Source organism: Corvus brachyrhynchos, unplaced genomic scaffold (genome assembly GCF_000691975.1).
Source record: "Corvus brachyrhynchos isolate BGI_N302 unplaced genomic scaffold, ASM69197v1 scaffold32, whole genome shotgun sequence".
Lineage (NCBI taxonomy): Eukaryota > Metazoa > Chordata > Aves > Passeriformes > Corvidae > Corvus > Corvus brachyrhynchos.
In genome coordinates this window covers 12,659,282-12,684,872 of record NW_008237919.1, presented here as the reverse complement: position 1 = coordinate 12,684,872, position 25,591 = coordinate 12,659,282, and the positions used below count along the sequence as shown (strand labels likewise).

The following is a 25,591-nucleotide window of genomic DNA, read 5'->3' as shown; positions in this document are numbered from 1 at the left end:
AGCTCCTCTTGATGGGGTCTTTTGACAAGGTTACCAATCCACTTTAGAGAAGCAACCTCATAAAAACAGCTGCAGGGATTTTCTTTTTCTTACGGTCTACTGTAGTAGACACAGTGCAAACAAGAAGCAACAGAACTCCTTCTACTAAAAATGATAGCTTCATGCATACCTGTGCTGATTACTGCCCATTAGGTATACTTGGCAAAAAGTCAGCCATTTACAGCAACTTCTGTAGAATCTCTGCTGGCAAAAATGCTAGAAAAGTCACCTTCCAAAACAGTATTCTGCAGGTGTGAAACATAAGAATGAATAGTAAAAGTTTTTGGTCTTACAAGTGTCAGTCTTTTCACCCTTCATAGGAAAGAAAACAGCACAACAGAACCAGGACCTTACATGCCTGAACTTCCTGGAAACATTCTGGAGACACAGACTCTCCACTGTACCTTTCATTCTGCAAATTGTAAACCCTCCAGTGCCCCACGTTTGTGCAGGCTTTGCACTTGTGCAAACTTGAGAGGCAGCACAGTCCATTTACTTTGGACAGATATAAATGCCTTCCCAAATACTGTCAAGTTCTCAAACTTGAGAATGAAGGAATTCTTATAGGCAGCTGATGTATTAAATTTTCACACACAGACACATGCTCACACGATGAAAATGCTTTAGGAGACAAGGTAGTGCATGTTCAGATAACAGGAAGTCAAGCATAGTATTTTCAATTCTCTTTTTCAGAGTTGTAGCAGTCTTAGTCTCACAGATTTCTTACTAAAGAATTGTTAGGCACCTCAATTTTTAAGTCACCTGTGTAAAATATATGGGTGACTTTGAAGACTTTATACATCATCAATATGTTCTGGACAATCTGAACAAAAGCATACTGTAAAGGTAGGAGGGATTAACAATATTTTGTGGCAATTCTAACTCCTTGACATGCTGTGTTTAAAAGAAAGAGGAAATAGCGTTATAATTTAGTGCCCCTCAGCTATTTCATTTTACTATCTGAAACATCAACACTTTTTATAATAAATTAAATGGAAAATACCACTGAGATATCACCTTATTAAATTAATTGGTTCATACAAAGTATTTTAATTTTGAATCAAATTAAATAATAAATTATAATTGTATGGAAAGGATGCCTTGGGACATAGTATACTTGAATCATAGAATCATAGAATGGTTGGGATTGGAAGAGACCTTAAATATCACCCAGTTCCGATCCCCCTGCCATGGCAGGGACACCTTTCACTAGTCCAGGTTGCCTAAAGTCCTATCCAACAATACCTCACCAACCTCACAGTAAAGGAATTCTTCCAATTATCTAATCTAAACCTGCCCTCCTTCAGTTTGAAGCTGTTCCCCCTTACCACTACATGCCCTTGTAAAAAGTCCCTCTTCAGCTTTCCTGTAAGGACCCTTTAGGTACTGGAAGGTGCTATAAGGTCTCCACAGAGCCTTTTCTTCCCCAGGCTGTACATTCCCAACTCTCTCAGGATGTCTTGATATCATATCAGGATGTCCTCATATCATCTTTGTGACTGTCCTTGGCACTTGCTCCAAGAGGTACATGCTCTTCTTGAACTATAATTCCACAATAAAGCTTACATTTTAAAAATGCGGTAGTGTGGTAAGCTCAAATCAGAAGCCTAATCATAGAATCATAGAACATTAAGGGGTTAGAATGGACCTTAAAGATCATCCAGTCCCAACCCCCACCCCTCCATGTGCAGGGACACCTCCTGGTAGACCAGGTTGCTCAAGGCCTTATCCAACCTGGCTTTGAACACTGCCAAGGGACGGGGCCTCCACAACCTCCCTGGGCAACCAGTTCCAGTGTCTCACCACCCCCACAGTAAAAAATTTCTTCCTAATATCTTAACTTATTTCCTCTCTTTCCATTTGTACCCATTCCCCTTGTCCTATCACTACAGTTCCTGATGAAGACTCCCCCTCTGGCTTCCTGGTAGGCCCGCTTCAGATACTGGAATGTTGCTGTGAGGTCTCCATGCAACCTTCTCTTCTCTGGGCGGAACAGCCCCAACTTTCTCTGTCTGTCTTGGTAGGGGAGGTGCTCCAGTCCTCTCACCAACTTTATGGCCTTCCTCTGGACTTGCACCAACAGTTCCATGTCCTTCATATGCTGGGGACACTTGAACTGTACACAACCCTCCAGGTGGGGTCTCTCCAGAGCAGAGAAGAGGGGCAGGATCCTCTGCCTTGACCTGCTGACCACGCTGCTTTGGATGCAGCCCAGGGTTGGCTTTCTGGGCTGTGAGTGCACATTGCTGGGTCATGCTGAGTTTTTCATCAACCATTACCCCAAGTCCTTCTCCTCAGGGATACTCTCAAATCACTTCTCTGCCCAGCCTGTGGGTCTGCCTGGGATTACTGTGACCCAGGTATAGGACCTTGCATTCTATCATGTCACTGTTTCACTGAACAGTTAAGGGGCAAGGTATTAATTAGACTAATTCTACTCTCTCAAAGTCTCACCTAAAAGGTTCTAATCTATGATTACAAAACAATGTTATTTTCAATATATATCACATATGTACAGCTTGCATTAAATATTTCATTTCACTGCGCTCAATCTTTTGGTGATCCACAGAAACTCAACTGGATGTCACTTTGAGAAAAATCAACCGCTACAATCTTTTTGGTGGCTCTGACTTGTGTTTGGAGATCAAACTGAATGAAGGTAACACAAAGACAGTGTTGGGCAAAAAGACAAACTCTCTGTTATTTTCTTATTTTTAAAAAGGACAATAAAAGGTCTTTGATGAGGCCTTACTGATTGTTAGGAATTCAGATTACACAGTAACCCATTCCAGGCAAGTGAAATAAATACAATTCAAATTCTAAATGAAGTTAAGCTATTTAAAATTGTAACACCCAAAAGATTTGGCATGTGGCATAGTTTGTTAAATATTTTCTATTTGTCTACACTGCTTAACGTTGTTCACATCTAAAATCACAGGTGTTAGCCAGGTTGTCAGATAAACATACTTACTAAGGCAGGACACAAATACAGCATATGTGTTTGTGGCAATACAGATTATGATGGCTTTATGCCTAAACTCTGGATAAATTCCTGGAGGAACCTGAAAAATTATTTTCTGTCTGCACTGGGTTGCATAATAGTAATACATCTGCCATCCACTTTCTGTGTAAAAGTCCAGTTCCTGGAATAATCACACCAAAAGCAGAGAATTCTTAAACTCTTCACTCTTAAGAGCTTTTTGGAAATGGCTTTCAGAAAGTGTGCTCCTGCAATACAAATTTCCAAAACCAATTCCAGCTTAAATCTATTTTCCCAGAGGAACTTCTTCTAAAATCCCACTAGACTATAAAGTATTATCCAAAATGGCATGAAGAACTTTCAGAATTTTTAGGAGAGTTGCACAGTGTCTTAGTTTCTTTCACTCTTATTTTGATGCTGTGAAACCTATAGGAAGTTTTCACCCGTATTCATCCGTCACTGGGATTTAGTTGCTTAAATAGAGCATCTTAAATATACCATTTCAAATATTCCGTGGTACAATAGTTGGCTCCTCACAAGTCCAGAATGGAACAGATCTCCAATGCCTTTCCTGCCAACACCAAAGGTGTGACCTGGCATGGGATGCCTTAAAATCTTGGACACCTGCTTTTGAGAATCAGACCTCATCCAAGTCCTGGTCCTTTTTAATCTGTCAGTACCAGACGAGCTGCTGTGCAATCTTTCAGGCCCTCAGGCTGTCCCTAAAGAACTACAGAAATTTGTCATTCATTGAATTTATATCAAAATCTCCATCAAAAAGAATTTTTAAATGTTGACTGGGCTTCAGAGTAGGAGCATGTAGCACTTGTTCAAAGAGAAAGAGAAGCAGGTGTAAGGAGCAACCTTGTCTCCTTTCTGTTCATCTATTTTTAATTCAAAATGTTGCTCCTCTATTACTTGAAACTCACCTGAAACACAGAGTCGAAAGAAAGGGGATGACACTACATTAACATCCTTTTGAAAATGGAAATGTCTCAAAAAGGATTTGGTGCATTTTTTCCACAGCTGAAATAACATTTTTGAAAAGATTATTTTTTCTATCCGACTTCAAATCAGAAAAATTCCTTTGGGAACTGCTGTTTTTTACCTACGCAGAAATAGAACTGCAGCACTTGACATATAGATAGAATTCATTATCATAAGCATAGACACAATACACTAATATATATACAGATGATTGCTAAGAGACAAATGTCTCTATGCGTGTGTGTGATAAGCCATGAATAAATGCATTTATGACTCATATGTAGGTATTTCATATTTAGAGACATTTCTATTTATGGATTAAAAGAGAATGCACTAGATTCAGGAATGTACCTATACAAAACTTACACAAATTATATCAAGATAAAAAAATGAAAATAAATTGAGAATTTTTATCTTTACCTAGCATTTAGTATTTTCCATTTTTCTCTGAAAAACTTCCAAGCAAGATCCCTTCCATGTGGATTTCGAGCTACGTGGATTATCACATCAATTGCATCCTGATCCAGGACAACTTCTGAGTTGAGAGACAAATTCAAAAGTCTAGTGGGAGAAACAAGAACATTTAGTTTCACAAACACATTGCCTAACATCATTCCATCAGAAAACTCTCAGAAGAAAAAGATCACTGCCGAATTGTTTACGTCTCCAAGTGAGTTCAGTGGTTTATTTCTATGATTTCAAACACTGGACGCATTTACGAATCAGAAAAATCTTGATGTAAAAAGATTTCAATAAAAGCTGAGTGCAACTTCACGTGTGCATTTTTATAAAATCTGTAAGATCAGACTGGTCAAGACATTTAAATAAAGGACATGATAACAAAAAAATACCAATAATTATTACGGATTTTAAACATTTCCAGTGAACAAAGGAAAGTCTGGAATTGAAAAGAGAATATGTGTCAGTTTTCATATGCATTAATGCAAAAGCATAAGATGGTTTAAACAGACAGTAAGCCTGTATTTGAAAAGCAAATTTCTTTCATTTAGATGAAAGCTCAAGTGATGATCCATAACTGTTGAAGTGATTATTAGTAACAGATTCAAATACAGAATATTTTTTACCTGTTGAGCAAGTTTCTGTCATCACTGCAAGTTAAGGCTTCTAATAATATTTTCTTCTCAGACACTGCTGTGGTAGAATGAAATTTCATCCAAATGAACTCCCATACATCTTCATCCATCAGTGAAACTCCTGTACAGTAGACGATGTCTCTCACATTGAGAGGGATTCTACAAAAGAAATCAGTAATAGCATTGTGGTAAATAAGCAGCCTCCTGATACTGGATAAAAAGGAGGAACATTTATGAGAGTTCAAAATTATTGTCCAACAGTAATGGGATTTTTTGAAAATTACATTTGCATCTCTTTACTGCCACCAACATCTTCCAGGCCATCCCAATGGGCTTTCTAAAGGATAACACATGCTTGCAATTCTCTTCATAATGCTGTCACACTGTCAGGAGACTATAAAATATGGTGATGTAGTTCATCAACTCATAATGTGTCACATAACCTACAGGTAACATAAGCTCTCCAAATTAGTGCGGGATGTTATCACTCTGTTGCTGGGCTCTATGCCAAATCTGCTCTTCTTGCCCTTGCACTGTTTTACAACAGGACCTGATCAGCCAGAAACTCCTCCCTCCTTGTGCTGAAAAGTGCTTCATCTTCAGATAGTAACACACAAGTAAGAAAGGATATGCTGTGACAATGATACTTAAACATGATATTGTCAGGAGTGAAGAAAATAGAAAGATCTGATCAATTATTTCAGCATATTAATACCAGTCCAAAACCAGCTGTGCCATAGGATGGTTGCAAACTGTGATTACTGCTCAATTAATATCAATTCAAACTACAGTTAAATGACAAATTCAGATCTAGTACAGTATGTGCATATGTACGGTTTTCTTCTAAAAAGGTTTCAGCCGGACTTTCAATTTCCTACTTTGCTTTATGTTTCCTATACAAGCATAGAAGTTGAAACTTTTGTGACCCAAAGGGTATTCCCACAGGTAAAGTTAGACATTTCTTAGGGTAATATGTTTCTGATTTTCAGGAAAAAGCATTCCTCTTTTTGTTGGTAATGCTTGAGTGGAAACTCCTCTGAAACTTCGTATTCAAGATCTCTAGAGATTCTAGAAGTAAATAAAGTTGTGTCTGCAGTAATACAGTGGGACAAAAAATGAAATTATTGCTGTAAAATTTGGTATCAGAACTTACACAAAACAGGAAAAAAACGTTTCCATCAATACTTTAATTATAAGAGGATTTCACCAAAGGCTTATATCACAGACTGGGCTATCCCAATCAAGAACAGAGGTTTTTCTACTGCCATTTATTCATTCTCCAGAAAAAAATTCTAACACTGAAATGGAAAGATATTCAGGTACTGCCTTTGTGTTGACTTATATTAACTGAGAATGAGGCATAAAGCTTTCTAATACTGCAACTCTCTTTCAAAACTTTGGGTCAGCAATTACAGTAACATAAAAATGCAGCCATGTACATATACATTCTGCACAGAACATTAAATGATACTGTCATCGTGTCCCGATTTTCTCATCACTAAGTTATTTTTTTTTTAAAACACAACTTTCTTACTAGCTTATGTCTTTTTTTTTTTTTTAATTTTAATATGGGATTTAATACACTAACAGCAGCTGTAAGAACATACACTAAACAAAAGGGACTAAGGGGTGCTATCCTGACTAGGGGACCAAACAACCTATTGCCCCAGATCTGACCTATCATATGATACCTGAATATGAAGAACAGATGAACACAGTCAAGCCTTACTTCAACGAAGGAAGGACTTTATGTCTTGACACAAACACTAAATCATTTTTTTAGAAGCACATGTAGTTCTTTCAGAGCTTTGACAGCAGAAATATTATCTTTGGATTACTGCAAGATATATGGTTCAGCCAACAGTTATTGTAAGGAACTATAAAGCAGCTGGAAAAGGTAATACTTTTTTGGTTGATTGTGCCATTAATACAGGTAGGAAATGTGGGCTGGAAGGTCTGTCCTTTTTTTTTTTGCCTAGTACAGACACAGAAGCAGATGTACCTAGAAGTGGATGTCTAACTCCAGAACAGACAGCACTTCTCACTTGTGATGTTTACATTTTTCAAAATTTACAGTAAAACAAATCAATTCAAAGGGCTTTCCCAGCTAGTCCATTTTTTACATTCTAAGGGCCAACAGCAGCACTTTTAGCAGCAGCATAGACAGTAAGCACAGGATGATTTGCATCTCTGGGAAGGAAGGAGGACTTAAGACTAATGATGGAGCTGATCCCATGATCATAGCCTAGATGTCATCACTCTCCTTGCTAAGAAAACTCTACTGCCACCAAATCAGTAGCAGTATAGTGGCAGTGCTGCAGCAGATGTAATCAATATCATACAATCAACTGCTCCAGGGAAGGTTTTAGGTCTGTACCTATAAGCTAATTAGGACAATGTGAAAAAAATCAGCCCCTACAAACCAAGACATCAAGCACAAATACTGCTTGTAAAAAGTTTACCTTCAGAAACTGCAAAATGTACAGCTATGAAAAACTACAAAGTACTCCTGTGAGAGGCTTGAAATCAGGACTGTAGAGAGGGGGGTTCCTCTTGTGGAAATGAAAATTGCTTATGAAAACGCAAATATCCCCAAAGTAATTTCTCTTTAACTATTGCCCCTACAGAGAGTCCTCTAATTGAATTTTGTCCCACATTTGTGGGAATTTTTGCTTTCTCACTCATCCAGTCGTTTTGGGCACATATTCTATCATTATTTAACTATCTGAAATCTCTCCAGTCTACAGGTTTTTTAGTATTATAGGTTCCTGGAAAATTGCAATTCCAAGGCACTAGATCAGCATGTGGATGTTTGCCCCTTATATTAACCGAATCAAGTGGATAAAATCACCATTATTTTGGTACTGCTTAGGTTGTAACACTGCAGAACACATCCTGTTGTCAGTGAAGCCTCAAATGTGCCTTCAAGGCTGCTCTCATTTTTAAAGAGCTAATATGATTGATGGATACTTCAGAAGAATAGAAATAAACGTTTGAGAGCATCACTTTAAATGGCTTTAATTTGAATACTGATCCAATTTATTTAACTTTATTTTTCTTGCTTAAGAGATGTGATGGTGAGAATGAAATATGTAGCTAGCCAAGCTTGTTTAAAAATTAAACATTTTGGGAGAAAAAGTTAAAAATTAAAGAGTTAGAAAAAAATTAATTAAAATCGTGCTGTGCCTTTACAGGGATTTCTTTTTTTCAAGAGTGAATTATAAAGCTCTACAATGAGCTAAGAATAATGTTCTAAGTTATAATTAATTGGTACATACTTGCTCCTATTTAAAGTATGTTCTAACAATTAAAGATACACTTTTAAAATTGGACCATAATTATTTATCTTCTGGGGAAATTGTGTTCTAATTTTTTAAAATGTAAATGCACATAGTTTAGACAGTTCTTTGATTAAGTAACAAGTTTCAACACCAGTTATGGTACTATTTGACAAAGAAAATTAATCAGGAATATTATTCTTTATTTTTGCAACAATTTAACATTTAACTTAAGCCTATTTTTCTTGATGACTATATTTATGGTCTTGTTTAATAGGTTACAGGGCTCAGATAAGAAACAAGAATGAAGTATTAGTACTTTGTTGGCAGATCTGTAATACAGATGCTATTATAAAGAAGAGCACTACACAGTTTGTTTTTAAAAACTTCCATCCCAAATTTTATATTCCCATTCTCTATTACAAACTCCAGGAGTCATGCTGCTGGCACCATTGTGCAGAAAGAGGAGAGGATGATCCTCTGCCATAGCACATACCCAGTCTAAAGAGAGAGGGCAGAACTTCCCCTTGAAAACTGAGGCACAGAGCTGTGATGGGCTCAACATTTAGGTGCCTGTCTCCCATTGATTTCAGGGGACATTAACAGGGCTAGTCAAGGTGTCTGGGGCAAAGCTATGCACAGTCCCTGTCCTGTGCTCCCAAGTTCCAGGTATCACACAGGTCTGACAGAGGTAGGCAGAGAGTACATCATCCCTCAAGTGATGGTTACTGCTATTGCTCCTTTCCATTCCTATTGAAGATCCCCCACAAGTGAACATGCAACCAGGATAGTCAAGCTCTTCAACACTGATTTTAATGACTGAGTGATGAGTTAAGGACTTCTTTGTGGCACTGATCTCTGAGTAGGTATGCTTTTTGTCCATTCTGGACAGTTTTTGCAACAAAAATATGGTCTGATCAATTTCTGATCAATTGTTTTGCAAAGTTGTGGAGAGATCATCCCTGAATGAGAAAATTGGAAACTAATCTAAATTACAAGGACTTTAAATTAATTACTGCTAATCCATAATTACTCCATATAGGGTCATTTTATTGCAGTGACACACAGAAGTCAGAAGGTAAAAACACTACCTGAACCAGCTGCCCATAAAGCCCAATTTTATCTTTTACAAGATTAAGTCTTCTCTCTATTAAGACCCAGTTGGTCTTTCAGAGTGCTAAGTCCTTGATTAACTCATGCACTCAACAGTGTTTTCTTCCTCCTTAAGTTTTATTGACTTGAGTGCAAGATTCTACTCAAATGTTGTAACAACCTATTAATTAGTTAAATCACTTCAGCAACACTGGCTTACATTAGCTGGCAAAGCTCCAGTAACATTTCAAAATGCATGAATAGCTATGCCTGCTTTTTTCAGTAATTAAAACTTCTAGGGGTTGTGAACACAGAAGAAGGGATTCACTTTATTTTTTTACATTTATCAGACACTCATGTGTGAAAAAAATTAAAATAACTCTCATTTTTTCATGTTTGCTGCTAACAATTTCCAAATATAGCTGGTAGGCATCAAGCCCTTGAAAAAACCTAGTGCCTCTTCCAATCAACTAACAAAAGTAATTAACCTGTTGGCCATGTTCTCACAAATACTGATGTAGGTGGTTAAACGCAAGTACATTTCTAAGTTGTTGCAAGACTGTAGCACTACTGTGGCCATGTGAAACACAGCAATAAAATTATCTATTTCAAATAGCAAGAGAGAGAAATAAACAAGGAAGAAAACAAAAGAAAAAATGCTTGTTTGGAAAAAAATTGATTTTCTATCACCTAAGCCAGACTTCATTGAAATTACTTCAATTAATGAATGGTAATTTGTTATTTACTACTCCCTCAGATCTATGGAGAGTTTTGTTTATAGACATGCTACACACTCCTATACAGTCCTGCAATTGTTTTTCTGGTGGCATTTCCACCAAGTAGTTAAAGGTGCAGCCAAGTAAGACACTGCCAACTTAGGCAGGTGGATGGACATGAATCCATTATTCCTTGTAGAGGAAACACAAAATCTGCATGAACAAGTGTGGAGGTTCACAACTCACAAATTTGGCTTGTTGGTTATCACTGTCCTTCAAATTATGTGATGGAAGACATTTACTTCATTATTTACACCTTTCTTGAGATGATAAAGAATTAACCAATGTTCCTAACCATCACAGCAGTGTGACAGAAGTGAAATGGCAAACAGAAGTTACAGGAAAAGCCCAAATCTCATAAATACACTTCAAAAGATGTAGACAAGGTAGTTGAGTATTAGTGTGCAGACATGCACGATTCTGATTTCATTACTTTGTAACCAAAAGTGGTTCATTTGTAATTCAAACAACACACGGATGTGTTCTGACTTGAAACCCACAGACAGAACAGGAAAGTTCATCTCTTACTCTCTTTTCAGCGATCTCTGTCTTGTAGCAGGGCATCTTGCCCCCCACAAGAGCTTATCTGTTGCTTGTTAACCACTCAGATAACTCAAACAGGACAAGCTGTCTTGTAGTGAGTACTTCTGGCACCACAGTTAACACTGGTCTTGCATCTCCCAACTGCCAATAAACATCTTACTGTCAATGTCAGATCTGGAAGATAAACTGGGCTTCTCACGGACAGACACCTCACTTTACAAACTATAAAAACTACACCAAACTCTCATAAAGCAGAAATCCTCAACACATTCCATGGAAATGTGTGGAGTTTTTCCCGTGAGTAGCGATGCTTCCTTCCCGGTTACTCCCACAGAGGCTGAGTGAAGGAATCTGTGCACATTGTCATCGTTTCAGAAGTAAATTACATTTGACCCTAAGCAATACTATTTCTTTTGCTAGCTTTAATATAGGTACCTTAATGTCATGCACTGGCTTATGTCATGCTGTAATCTACTAGTAGTTCCTTTCAGTTTTATACTGTGCAGTAACTTTGATTAAAATCTTTTGTCTGTTATCTCCTGTCTGTTTAATAACTAATTCATTTTATAAATAGAACCGAACTGCCATCCTTAGTACTTGCAGGCCAGAATGATTTCTTAAATTGAAACTGTTGCCAAAATCTGAGGTTAAGACAGGGATTGTCTGAAGCTCCGACTTGTCCTGTGACATGGCCCCATTTCAGCACTGCAAGATTTCTCAGAACAATCTGGATGATTAGACCAGAACAGATTTAAAATATCTGTATTTGCATTCAAGATCAGTCTCTACTTCTCCTCATTCACAAAGACAGACAAATTAAAACTTCATTAACCCACGGGCTACAGAATGGATGATGGCTTAACCTAATTCAGTGGAGCAGCCTGCACTCCCCACTGCAAGCATCCTCAAAACTGATCAGAGTTACCCGATCAGAGACCAGAGCTTGTGACAGAAGATTAATATTTGAACTAGTAAAAACTGTGTTAAAGCTAAAATCACCCCAAAGTGATATGATATCAATGTTAGTGAAATGCATTTAATCTCAGTTTTCTAGGGGTATTAAGGCAACTCATTAAGGTACTTTGTTTCCATGTAAACCACAGCAATAAATAGCAATGGTTACATTTCTAAAGAAGTTAAAAGTAAGAGCAAACGGAAGTGGCTATAACTAGCTGAGGCCTTCCAACCGGTAACATCTCACAGAACATCTGCATGTAACTGTGTCTGATGCAATCCTATCATAACCCACTGTTCAGTGCTGCATGTCAGCAGAACAGTGTCACCACAGCTCTACTAACAGAATCAGAATACAAGTACTCCTTTTTCTGCTGAAGGCAAAATCAGCTGTCTCAGTTCAAAGCAGCTCTCTCACATATTCACGTTTACATCATCTTGTTTAACTTTGCCCAAAGCAAGCATACATCCACAGTTGACTTTGCCAGCAGAAATGTAAATGCAGCAACCTATAGCTGATGTATGGTAAGAGTAGCTGGAAGATAACTGTGCCTGCACCCAGATAGATGTTTGCAAAAAATGTTCATGTCTGTGTTATGCTTCAAGTCATCATAGTGTGTATTTGAATATTACCCCCTTTTATCTCCTGTCAGGGGTTTACACATTGCAGCTCTCCATGCATTCTTTCCTGAACTTCAGAAATACATGTTTACTCAACCTATCCAAGGCAGGAAGTCTGAAAATGCTAATCCTCTTAGAAACATGTTTTTCCTTCAGAATAGATGCAGTGAAGGTTAAAGGGGTTAACAAGGCTGATTATTAAGCTCAGGCAGGCATTGAATGGTAATTTTGTTAATTTTTTAGGCTGAACCACAATGCTGTTATATCTAAGGAGTGTGAATAATGTATTTCTTCACACATGAAAGCTTCACAGGGATGAGCTCAGTTAAATGAAGGTAGAAGCAAACATCTTCATTTTCAGCCAACAGTAGCTTCTCTTGTACAACATTCTGCTGTTGACTGAATCCCCATAAATTTATGTTCTCAAACTACAAGGGAAATTTCAACATGGTTGTATATTTTCTATTCTTTATTCTTCTGAACATCAACATAAAAGTGTCAAGGGTTTCCATGGTTCCAGTACAGGAGCAGCATATATCCCAATGTAAGAGAGTGAAAATCATTGTCTTAATATCACCATCAAGTCAGAAGTAAATACAGACTTTCAAGCAAAATGAGCTGGACACATCAGCCATTTTTAAAAAAAGTAAAATCACTTAAACTCATGGATTAAAACACCACAAGACCTACCTTGAGGTCTAACCTCTGATCTTCAGTAGAAAGAAATAATGAGCTTTTTTTAAACAATTGTAAGGATTAAAATATATCAGTTCCTAAAACAGCAAAACAACATGTCTCCTTATAGTCTCTTCTGCTTCTGATGCTATGTGTTTGGTTTGCTCCTTGTAAAAACAAATTTCTTTCTCAGTTATATTTCTTGTTTTTCCATTGTGTTTTGCCCTGAAAAAGTGGCCATGAGCAATATCACCTAAAGCCCCTTGCAGTCTAAGTATTTCTGGTATTTCTGGTATTTCAGGTACTGAAGTCTCTTCCCTCAGATGAATGCTTTCTCATCTTTAGATTGGAGAACTGTATCATTTTCTTGCTAATGAAATAAATTCCAGTAGCTGAGCTGAAGCTACAGGAGGAAAGTGTGTTGCAGCATCTTAATAATTGTCCCAAATATCTCACATACAGGTCCTCCTCAGGCTTGCCCTCTGCAGGCATTGGCAGATACAGGGCTGAGGTACTAAACTGAAGCACAGTAAACTGCTGGAATCTCAGCACTACTGTTTGAAATGGTATTGAAGAGCAGCTTCTCTGCCAGCTGTGTTGGAAAAGAAAAGGAGCAGTCTTTTTCATGCTTTAGTGACAATTTTGAAAGGCATCTTTTGCAAGATCCCCATACACTACAATTGCCATTTACGTATTCATTTGATATAGGTATCTTTCTACCTGTAGTGCTGGACCCTAAGAGGGCCCACTCATGGTTCAGAATCTCATGTTAAGAGGCTCTTCACAGCACAGTGGCTGCCACCGGCTGCGTTTTTAGAGGCTCCCAAATCCCCTTGTAGGAAGCGCAACTCTGAGCATCTGATTCTGCCCTGTGAGCCAGGAATCTGAAAATGAAGCAACACCTAAGTCACTTTAGAAATTCAAGTCTTCAAAGCCTCTTAGGTGACTTCCACTTTCATGCACAGAGGCTAGTGTTACAGGTCACGTAAGTTGGGTATTTTCACTAATTCCAGAAGAAAACCTGCAGCACTGTAGTTGGAAATCTAATGGCTTTTTCAAACAGTAGTGGAAATACAAAGAGGACCTCTGGCCCTGTGCTAAGAATGACCCTCATTTTATTTGGTCAACAGTGGCAAATTATTTGCACAGTAAAGAGTCTATAATGACAAAATACAAACAGTATCTGATATCAAGATTACTTCACTTTCTTACTGCGAAGAGTAGATGGTAATTCCTTTCTGGACCAGATTAAGAAAATTTACTAGATTAAATATAATTACTAAAAACCACAGCAATTGTAAGCATATGCCAGAGTTAGATGTTATTGTACTACCCAACACTTTATCCATAATTAAATATGACAAGTAAAACAGAAAAAAACACTTCAAAAGAATATCTAAAAAGTCATAGATTAAAAATGTGGCGAAAAAAGTTATGAATGTTAGCATTTCTTCAGTATTATTAATTGCACATTCTCTGTTAGAGTTATTTCAACTTTAACTCCAGTAAGGGCCAGGGAATCAAAAACCTCCCTTACATGATTTACTGACTGTGCATTTATGTGGTATTTAATATCACATTTTAATTTAATACTGACTTAATTTGCAGTTTATTAAAATCTTGAGACACAAACCTTATTCCATTGTCTCTACTGCTTTGAAAAATTTGTGTCATCTTCCAGAAAAAAGTTTCTGGGAGGGGATGGGTGGAAATGCAAGTTATCCTTTATTTTTACTGTCACAATGACACTCAAACTACATTTATATATAAAATATCTCTGAGCTCTCTGGAACTCTGTTTTTGTGCTCTGGCTATGCAAACCCACCAAAACCAGGCTTTCTGCAATCATCAGTCAATTATGTGGTTTGGTTTCAGAAGACAGAATGGCAAAACCAAGAACTTTTACAGTACTTGCTGATAAGGTCTGGAATAGGCAAGAATACACAGAGTTTCTGTACTTGTCATCGACTTTCCTCACCAGTTGTCAGAGAAGTGTGGCAAAAGAGGAGCAGCATGAGTTTCCCCTTCTTTGTCAGGAAACAAGCTCTGAGGGAATCTTAGAGGCTCTAAGGTGGCTGTTTGCAGCAAATTCACAAACAGCTGTTAAGGGCGTCAAACTGAGCAAAACGATTGATGAGAAAGAATACAAAATGGCACCTTTTAGATGTGCTCTCTGCATATGTCTTGTACTTATCTGCTTGCCCTTTGCACCTGAGCTAGTTACTGTCTCTCAAGTGCTAAAAGAGGCAGAAGCATGACTCAAACACCATGCTAATTAAATTCTGATTGTAGAATCATTGTTTTCTTGGTAGAAAAGCAGGAAAAAGAGCCCTTGTTTTACTTTCAGGTTTCAGTCTGAGTTAGCTTAAACTGAGTAAAGGTGCTATGGGTTAGCTCTGATTCAGCAGGATCTGGACATTCCTGAGAGAACACTGACATACCCTACAAATGCTGTTACTGTGAAACACAAGCTGATTTTATGTTTACTGAGCTGCTATTACTAGTAGTCTTTGTAATGTCGTTTCCATGTAAGTAAATATGAAATGAGTTTTGCTCATATATCAGTTACATTCAGGATGTGAGACTGCTCTGAGAAAACTGGTCAGTTCTGAAGTGTGGGACTGAACAAATCCTACGATCTTAAAAAATAAATAAAAGCATGTCTCTATCTTCTTTGCCAGTTGTGCCCCTATTTATCAGCTGACTGTCAATCTCTATTATGTAATTACATTATTTGCTGCAGCCATTTTTCAAAACTGCGCAGCTCCTTTCAGAAACACATTGCTTTAACACAGTAGCTATTCTCCTCTGCCCTGGTGTGGTGCTTTTATCATAATACTCATCATATGCTGGCAAACACAATCTTCTGCTACCAAAAATGGCCCCATTGAAAGGCTAAGATGAATCTTCAGATAGCTCCTTAAATTTATTCCTTTTCTCTCTTGCTACTGTTGGTAAAGCAATAAGCTTGAGTTTTGTTATGTTTTTCTTTTCTGATGCCTCCTTTCTTAATCCTGTTGGAAAGGAAAGACAGGCAGGGTGACAGCTTTTTTAACACTGAAAAATCTACTGCTGTGCATGCTAATAGGTAATGCTAGGTTTGATTAACTAATTTTGCAAATGAATATCTAAGCAAATTACTTTTGCAGACTGTTTCCAATGATTCTTTCTCTTTAATTGCCTCTTTGAATAGCTTCATACTGACTGTTGCTGCTTATGATAAGAATTCATATCAAACCCTGGGGTATATATTTAATAGTAAATATATCTGGTATCACCTTACCCAGGAAAACCCTCCACCTCACACACATCTTACTTAAAGGTACATAGTCATAGTTGCAAGTTGTTTGGGTTTTTTTCCAGAAGTTTCAAAATCATATAGGAGTGTAATTTCCCTTCATGTTCAGTTCATGGCTGGTTTTAAAAGATACTTGGATACTTACATAACTGGGTATGACTGTAAAGGATTTTTAAAGATTCCAGAGACAGACAGAGATATTTTAATTGCAAACAAACACCTGATTAGTCCAAGAAATCTCTGAAAAATCCTGCCTGCTCGTATGGCTAGAGAGATCCGATCCTCTTGCAGAGATAATACAAGACTGGGACTAAAAGTGAGAGACTTTTATCTTGCTTTTTTTTATTTGAAAATAAAATATTCTCTTTTAAACTAAAGTATCATGCCATGTACAAATGTGTACAGTGCAAATATTTCACATAATCAGAAAATCCACTATTCTTTCTAAAGAAGTTGGGGTCTTAACCTATACTCTGCACTCATATCATTGTCCATATATCACTGCATAATTAAATATTTGAAATTTCAGTAATTTCATATTTCTTAGATGCTTGCCTTTAAAATATAAACTTCATGCACTATCCATGGCCCATGTTCTCTTGCCTCAGCTGAATAAACCTGTGTATAGACAGCCTAACTTACATATTTGCTGTCAAACCACTACAGTGCTGCTAATGCTCAAGGCATCAGCTATCTTATTATCTGCTCTCTGAAACCTTACATGAGCTTTTCCATGTATTCCTGAATCACATTAATTTTCAAGTCTTCACCCTTAAATACCTTGTAACATTTCCCTGCACCACTTTGCTACATTTCCTTCCTTACTTCTCAGTCCTTCTGTCTCTAATCTCTCTCACTTCTTTAAATGTTTAGCACCTTTGGCTCTCTTGTCCCAGCACAGGTTTCATGTTTGTCTGACAACATGGTGTTCACTCATCTTTCTTTCTTTAGATCTGTCCTTAAAATCCATCTTCTCATCTTCTAGCACAGAATTATCTGACAGTAACTCATCAGGAGAGAGCAGAATCCCCTCCACCCACTCATATACACCAAGTCAAATAACTAATTCTGAAACCCCCACAGACATTTTTAAATGACAGCCAGCAACCTCTGCTTCCTCCCATAAAAAAAAACCTTTGCAAAAGAAGGCACTGCAGACAGGGCAGGCAGGAGAGGAAGAGCTGTACTGCCTCTCAGTAGGAGAGATGTGAGATACACATTTCAGCTCCACTTACCGGTTCCTATTGCTAGAAATCCAGTCCGAGATTAACGTTGCAGCCTGCTGGTGACAGTGCTTGTTCCCGAAGCTGCAGGCCAACATGATGACTTCCCGACGCAACTCTCTGTCCACATTAAAGAAAGCAATAAGGCTGCATTAATGAATGTGTTTGAATGTGTTTGAATGTTTACAAAAAACTGCTTCTTATAACAGTGACAGCAACCGGTAGCTGGGCAACATATCAAAGATAATCTGGCTTTACAAATCTCAGTGTTGATTTAATGCCTGCAACAACTGAAGAAAAGTCATGGATCAAAAGCAGCCCCCATTTACACTTATGCACTCCTCCCAACTTCTGTGGTCACATGAGTACAAGTTCTTAGAAATCCAGTGTAGTCAGATATTAAGTTAGGGCTTAGGAAATCATGTTCTCTCAACTTAAGAAAGAAGAATTCTTCTCACAGCATCTTTCTGCTCTCCCTACAACCCAGAAAGGAAAGGAAACAGAAAGGAAAAAACAGAAGGGTGATAGAGCTAAGGAATTATGACTGGCATATGCTAAACATGACTAAATTTTAGGAGCATTTATATAATTATATTCCACAAATAAACAATAAAAATGAAAATATAACAGTACTCATGTTGGTATGATGCTTGAACAAGTGACTTGTTTAAATTGTTTGTTGGCCATCCAAGCTTCAGATACATCGATGCAACTTGTCTTAGAATATACTCCTAAGCAGAAAAAGAAAAGTATATTTAATGTTAAAAATAATCTCTTTTACTTGAAATGGAAATACTGCTGACTAGTGAGGTTTGGTCTCTCTTTTTACCCTCAAATAATGTCCAATTCCAAATACTTAGCAAAGCTACTTGTCCACTTATAATCCTCCTTCACTGCTGTAGTATGAAGGTCTAGAAGAGCTACTAGATTAGATGCCTAGTATAAGACAATTTATTGTTACAAAATCCATGAATTTCAAAACTTTATTACATGCTACTTTGAACTCACAATGTGCAGCTGAAAAATTACAAGAGTGTCAATAGCCTAATTTCTAGTTTGTGGCCAATCTTGACTACACCGTACATGCTCACTTTTAAAAGAACACTGTTTTAATATCCATATCCATGGCAAAAACATTACGTGTGTACAGTCAATTGACTTCAGAATACATAACAATGTGGCTGCAAATAAGCTTTGTACACTTAATGACACTATGCTTTAAGTTTAGGCTCCTGGTGTGCTTAAAGTACAAAACAAGCACAAGATCTGTTTTAGTGACTTTTACTTTTTACACAGAGGACATATTTAAATATTCTGACGAGTTTTGAAGAAAACCACTGTCATTGTACTCAGTGTAATCTTTTGCCAGTGGAATTCACCAATTTGAAAAAGAGAACTGAGATCTACGGAACCACATAGGAGAGCATCTATTTTATTATTACAGATGCATAGGCATGTATATATGTCACCACAAAAGAAGATTCATACTGCAGCTTTCTCTAGCAGATACGTTATTCTGTGACTAAAAAGACTTTTTATTTCCTCTGCTATCACCTCAGCTTTCAAAACTCCCATCAGTAGTGATAAAACATAACTCGGCTGTGAATTTTACTGGTTTTATTTATTAAAATTGTGTTTTCTTTACACAACCATGTTTAAAAGTGAAATAGCAATGGCAGACTTCTAAGAATTTTTCTTTGCCGTTAACAACAGACTAAATATGCAAATTATTTCAGCAGCATTTTACATTATGGCTCTGGTTTGCATGTAGGCCTGCTCTGCAGGTTCATAAAAATTTCAATGTATCTTTATTAATCTGTAGTGTATGTTCTACAAAAACCATTTTCCATGTCATGAGGTAATTCTGTGCATATGTATGTGTGTATATATATACACACACTCACACATATCTGTATCAATATCTGTATATCTATATCTATATATCTTGTAGAGGTATATATGTACCTCTACATATACACGTACAGTCACTTCTAACTTCCTCCTCTCTGAGCATGGTGTCTATGGTCACACACACAGAGAAACAAATATACATTTAAGAAGAGAAAAGCATCCTTAAGAATTTCAGGCTTTAAAAAGCCCCTGCATTTGAAGGCTTTACAACATTACATAATGTTACCGTATATTGGCCATTGAAAATATGTAGACTACATAAAATTCCCAGTGAATAAAAACCCCAAGAGTTCATAATTGTCACTGGCTGCAGTCAAATCTGTGTACTTCATAAACCATGCTTCAGTGTAGCTACAGGTAAATGTTAAAATATTTGCCATGTCTATCTTAATTATCTACTGCGAGCTGTTACTGCTGTCCCTTTGGACGCAATTATGAATGGGCTTTTGACTCAACGGTGATCTAATTCTTGTTAATTAAGGTAACTGCATTGAATTCACCATGGATTTTGGGATGAAATAATGACTACAAATCTTTGCTTCAGTTGCATGTATTCTTTTCAGTTGTGCCTATATTTGCTGTTGTTGCTGATCTTGGGCATCCAGCTAAATATCACCGTGGGGCTCCTCAAAGGGGAAAATCTGGCAATAGAACACTTTGGCTCTTTAAAGTGAAATACTTTACTTGTCATAACATTTTACATGAGGGATAATTACCTTTCCTTCTTCTAGTCATATATGCCTCAAACAACAGTTATCACTGTTCAAATGCAAATGAATCAAAGCTTGATAATTGCTATGTTTAAGTAGAGTAATTAGGAAGAAACTTAATATCCCTAGCATGTTTACAGTATCTGACTGGGGAACAGTTCGAATCTTGACAATAAAAGGAGGGAGTAAGAGGTGAAAGAAAGAAAGGCAGGAAGGACAGACAGATGGAAAGAGGGAGGGGAAGAAAGAAAGGAAGAACTAGAGAAAGAAAGAGAGGAAGGCTGTATCTCTTACATTGAAGATATTGTAGTTTTCTGTACGGTCCAGCAATTTATCTAGAGGATAAAGAGCTCGGCTGGCAGCATGCCAAGGCAGAAAATCTTTTTCTTCTGAAAGGTATCTCATAATCTCCAAAGGAATATTCTGAGGCAAATAACCAGCTCTGCACAATAAAAGAAGCCATTAAATTGGTTTTCAGAAGATATTCACAATGGGGCATAAACTACTTCTTTTTTTTCCCAAATGAAATTAAAATGCAGAAAAACACGATAAACTCATCACACTTTAATGACATAAAAGTCAACCTTATAAAAAAACAGCAACTCGCAGTCTCTCCCAACACATGCAAGCATACTGATTTGATGAAGCAAGGCAAGAACACACATGAAAGAAAACCAGATAAGCTATCTCTACTTTGAATGGATTCCTGTGGCTATGAAAGACATGAATGAAGAAGTAACTGCCTTTAAGGAAAAAAAAAAAATTTAAAAAGAAAAAAGATACCCAAAACGAAAGGAAGGTGTTGCTTTGTTGACTTCTAAGACAGAAAGCTGCCTGCATAAAATCAACAACCCAAGGCATTTTGCTTGATGAAACATTTCTAGTGACAATCACCAATTGAAAAGAACTAGTGCTGAAGAAGAAGCTTTAGTTTTACAGTTATTCTCCTCACTCTTTTCTCTCTCCGTTAGAACTGCCTTGTCTTCTATCCACCTTCAGTCACTTTGGAAGGACTCATCCAGTGACATCACTTTGGTTCAGGATGTTCCAGCACTTTGCACATAAAGTATGGGTTTTTTCAGGTGTTTATGAATCAACCAGCTAAAATTTTGTCCCATTCTTTTTCTATCATGAAAGACCTCCCCCTGCAAGTGAAAGGCTGGGGGGGGGGGGGGCGGCTTTAATGTTTTCAAATAATAGCATTACAAGTAAAATGCAATACAGACACAAGCATTTGACAGCTACTTTAAAAACTGAGTACAGAAAACACCAAGCTTTAGGCTTTGCTCTCACTTTCTTTTTCAGAACAGCATTTTTTTCTTAACTATCCAGACTGCAGAAACAAAGTACAACCCTGTGGGTGTGAACTTTCCAGAAACACATTGTCTACTCTTCTTCTGATGCAGGTGTTTAAATCCAAAAGGAGATAACTATCTGCCTAGAGAGGAGATAACGATTCTCTTTCCATTAAACACTTCAAATCAGCAAGGTAGATTCCACAAAGTTCAATTTAATAGGCTACAGTGTGATATAGCTTCAGAGACTAGTTTTTCTCCTTCATTGCAAATTTTCTGTTAATTTCCATCAATGTCTGTGGAAGAAATGCAAACATACGGCAAACAAATAAAATTACACACATTAGTACAGAAATTAATCAATGCATACATGTTAATATGAATTTTTATCTCTGCTGTAATAACGTGTTAAAACTGTCTTGCTGAAATACTTGAAATTGTTTCCTTGCAATGTGCACCACATCTTGCTGGCCTTCATTTTTCACACACTCTGTTGGAAGAATTACACTCTGTTCCCTTCATGTTCTCAGGAAAAAAGTGAGTTCATGTAACAGATTTAAAAGTATCTATCCCACCCTCCAGTCTGCTTCATGTCATCTTTGTCCACATTTTATCAGCTCTGTTTTCAACTCCAGTTCCAGCACACACTAAAGCACAAAAAACAAGATCACTTGGGGAGCTCACTGTGCCAAATGAGGAACTGAGCAGATATGAAATAAAAGTGGCAAAGCTTTTAGAGTAGGTAACGGACAAAGTCCAATGTAACTGAAGACAGAAAGTTACTTCATTTTATAGGTCTTGGTTTTGAAGCAGCAGAGTATCATTAAGATGAATTCTATGTCTTAATACTCTGTAATTCATGGAGCCAGCAGCATGCTGAACTGACTGCAGTTAAAAATTTTGGAGATAATGTTAGCAAAGAGGTAAACTAGCTTAAAGTAGCATATAGGTAGCTAGTTTCTAATAGGATTTGTGATTATTTTTACTGATAATTTGATTGACATGAAAAAGTGTGGAGTAAGGAACAAGAGGAATAGCTCTAGGAAACATGCTGCTTAAGGAATCAACAGATTAATGTTTATTATAGCTGCACTAATGGACATTTAAGTTCATGTTTTGAAATTAAATCTATCTATACTAAGTGCAAAAAGGAAATCAACGCTGCAAAACAAACAGATTATTTCTTTTTAAGCTTAACTTCCCCATAAAGTCACATAAGAAGTGGACTCAAAAATTGATCTCTTAATCCCTAAACTCAGAGCTTCCTAATGAGTTTTGAAATCATGATTTTTGGCTGATGATACTCATCCTGTTCACAACAGAAGCTGCTACTCTCATCACTCACTGCTTCTAACTTCTGAATTTATCACACTATTCAATTCTGCCTGTCTCACACCCTGACTCTCACTTTTCCTATTGTTTCCCTAAGAGTGTAGTGCAAATTACACAAATAGATTTTGGCAAAGTTTGACTTTTTTCCTGTTTATTCCTGACCCTCCTTCTCTGAGTATGACCCTAGAAGAGCTTATGCCCAATATCATCAGAATCACCCCTCAACCACATATTAATCAATCCATCCCAAGAGAAGGGAGAGGAATGAAGGGAGATTTTTGGGGATGGCATTATTATATAAATTATAACAAATTCATCACTTCAGATCATGATTTAGAGGACAAATGGCTATGGCTGTTAATATTAAACTCTTCTGTCAGCACATCCTGGGCAGTACAGATGCTAAGATGCACCTCTGAGAGAACTTAAGCAGAGACATATCTCAAATCCTCCTACAGTGGCAGTTAAGACAGCCAGTTTCCTGAAGAAAACACAAGTGCATCAGGAACATTACCTTGGCAGAATGTTCTTTATATTCTACACTATTTTATTTCACGGATGCCTACAGAAAACCATGATAGCCCTATTCTTTTACCGTAGTCGCTAAGCCACATTTATGAACTTTTTATTCCAAATACACTGCAGTCCAAGACTAATTGGCACTAAATAGCTTCTGTCAAGAGGTGGTAAGGATAGTTATTGTTTCACCTTTTTGCATAAAAAGTTTACATTCATAGTTGAGAAAACAGGATGTAAGGAGAAACTCTCACCCTAATCATAAAAGAGATAAACCATGAACCATAAAACATATAAGAAGTCCTAAAATCCAGATCACAGATCTAGGACCTGTGAGAAGTGTCCTGGGAGGTAGCATGACTACCATGACAACCAGGTCAGCAGAAAACAGAACCTAGACAAAGCAGTGTGACACTGTGGTGAGCTATGCTCTAATATTCTGCATCTTCACAAAGCACAACTGGTGTCTTAACTTTTGTATTTTAGTACAATCATCCTCTTTTAGTTTACACTAAAAGCTTGTCCAGCACTAAGAGAGACTTCAAGACTCTGCTTTCCCAGGGAATACTGCATTCAGTAAGAAGCACTGGCTCATTTGAACGGTGGCAAACCAGACAAAGGGTGCTGGCATGATTCTAGGATTCTCCTTCATTATCCTGGAAGAACTAGGTTCAAAGATGGTTACAGAGGATCTGGTCAGCAAAAGCATTTATGGAGTAGGACAATAACCGAAATGAGGAAAGAAGGCAGAACAGAGAATGAGTCTGGTCTGAGTATCTCCATGAACTCTGTTGGAAAAACACAGATCTGTAGAAATGTTAAACAGAAATGTTTAACAATAATTATAACAACAGTAAGAAAACTAAAAGTAGCAACCTTCCCATCAAAAGGAAAACTGTAAAATAATTTCCCTGTCATATATTTGCCTAGAAATGTTCACTCAAAGGTACTACAGAGTGTAAATTTAGTAGATACTCTGCACGTGCAGCTTGACTTATTACTCTCTCTTTCAACAAAGTCACTGAAGGTCAGTGACAGAAATCCTTATTTTTCTTTTGTCTTTTTAGCCATCAATCATATTGCTATCTTTAAGTCCAGCAAAATTACTGTCAGACATTGCCTGTCAAAGTCCAAATGCATGAAAGTCAGGGCTAAGAGACAAGGTTCTTTTCTAGCCTAGCCATCTTGGAGGAAAATTGAAATATTGTCTGTCACTAGGGGAATAACTGATTATGAGCTATACTGAAACCAGGTAACAAGCACAAACACCACAGAAATACTGTGATGTCCAACCTTGTGTCTAGTCTGAAACAGGCGCAGTTTTCTCTAGGTATGTCTCCAGGAGTCACCTGAGAATCTTAGCAAGCATGTATCTGCACCTAAAAAAATTCTGCAGAGGAACCTGGGATAGTTTTGGCAAGTATCTTAACAGATAAAATAGTTAAACAGTGTTGATATGTAAACAGTGGCTGAAAGCATACTGATGTTCAGGTAAAACATTTATCAAGGGCAAGGTTAAAAAGTTTTGTAAACATTTTTCATCTATAGTTAAAATTAAAATTGAAAGAGCCTTAAGAACTCATTTAGTCGCTCCCTACCCAAAGCACATTCATACCAGTGCCATTCCTGACAGAAACTTTTCTTGCTTATGTAGGCCTCTACCAATGGATAATCCTAAGAACACTACTATTTCAGTACTCCTCTGCCAAGAGGCATGAATAAGAATATCATAGCTCTGGTCCTTTGCCCTATAACTCTTCACAGAAGAGTACCAACAGATCCATTTCATGTTATAAAATGATCTATTGTTTACATATCTTCAGTATAAACTACAAAAAGCAGACATCCCTCTTTATAGTGTTTCAGATTGGAGCATTTTGACCTGACATCATGGGTCATATAGAAAGCAGCCTAGACTTAGAACAGCCTTTACAAGCCCTTTCTAAGCCAACTTTCCCCATACCAAGTCATTTGAAACACATGAATACAAAAGCAAAATTTAACCAAAAAGATCACATATGAGATGCTTCATTGCTTTATCAATTTTTATGTAACTGTCCTCACCCATCAGTTTACTAGCATGTCAATCATTCTGTAGCCACCACTACACACAAGCACGTGCTAGAAACACAGAACCACACGAGGTTTGTCTTATTATCTACATTCCTGATTTCACAGTTGCCTGCCAAACTGAAGGGGAGAACAGATCAGGAACATTGACTGGCAAGAAGATCTGCTTTAGTTATTAGACAAATTACCTCTAGACA

The 25,591-nt window shown here is 37.3% G+C and overlaps 1 protein-coding gene across 4 annotated transcripts in view; it reads right to left on the bottom strand.

Annotated features, from left to right (window-relative positions):
- The window catches only part of TRHDE (thyrotropin releasing hormone degrading enzyme), a 252,723-nt gene that overhangs the window by 11,448 nt on the left and 215,684 nt on the right, over nt 1-25,591 (bottom strand). For all 4 annotated transcript variants that reach the window (XM_017733245.1, XM_017733246.1, XM_008632816.2 and 1 more), the window contains 5 exons: nt 20,476-20,623; nt 18,194-18,291; nt 17,573-17,680; nt 5,092-5,259; nt 4,427-4,567 (listed from right to left, as the gene is read on the bottom strand). In XM_017733245.1, coding sequence (XP_017588734.1) covers nt 4,427-4,567; nt 5,092-5,259; nt 17,573-17,680; nt 18,194-18,291; nt 20,476-20,623 — 663 coding nt within the window. The remainder of the gene's footprint in view (nt 1-4,426; nt 4,568-5,091; nt 5,260-17,572; nt 17,681-18,193; nt 18,292-20,475; nt 20,624-25,591) is intronic.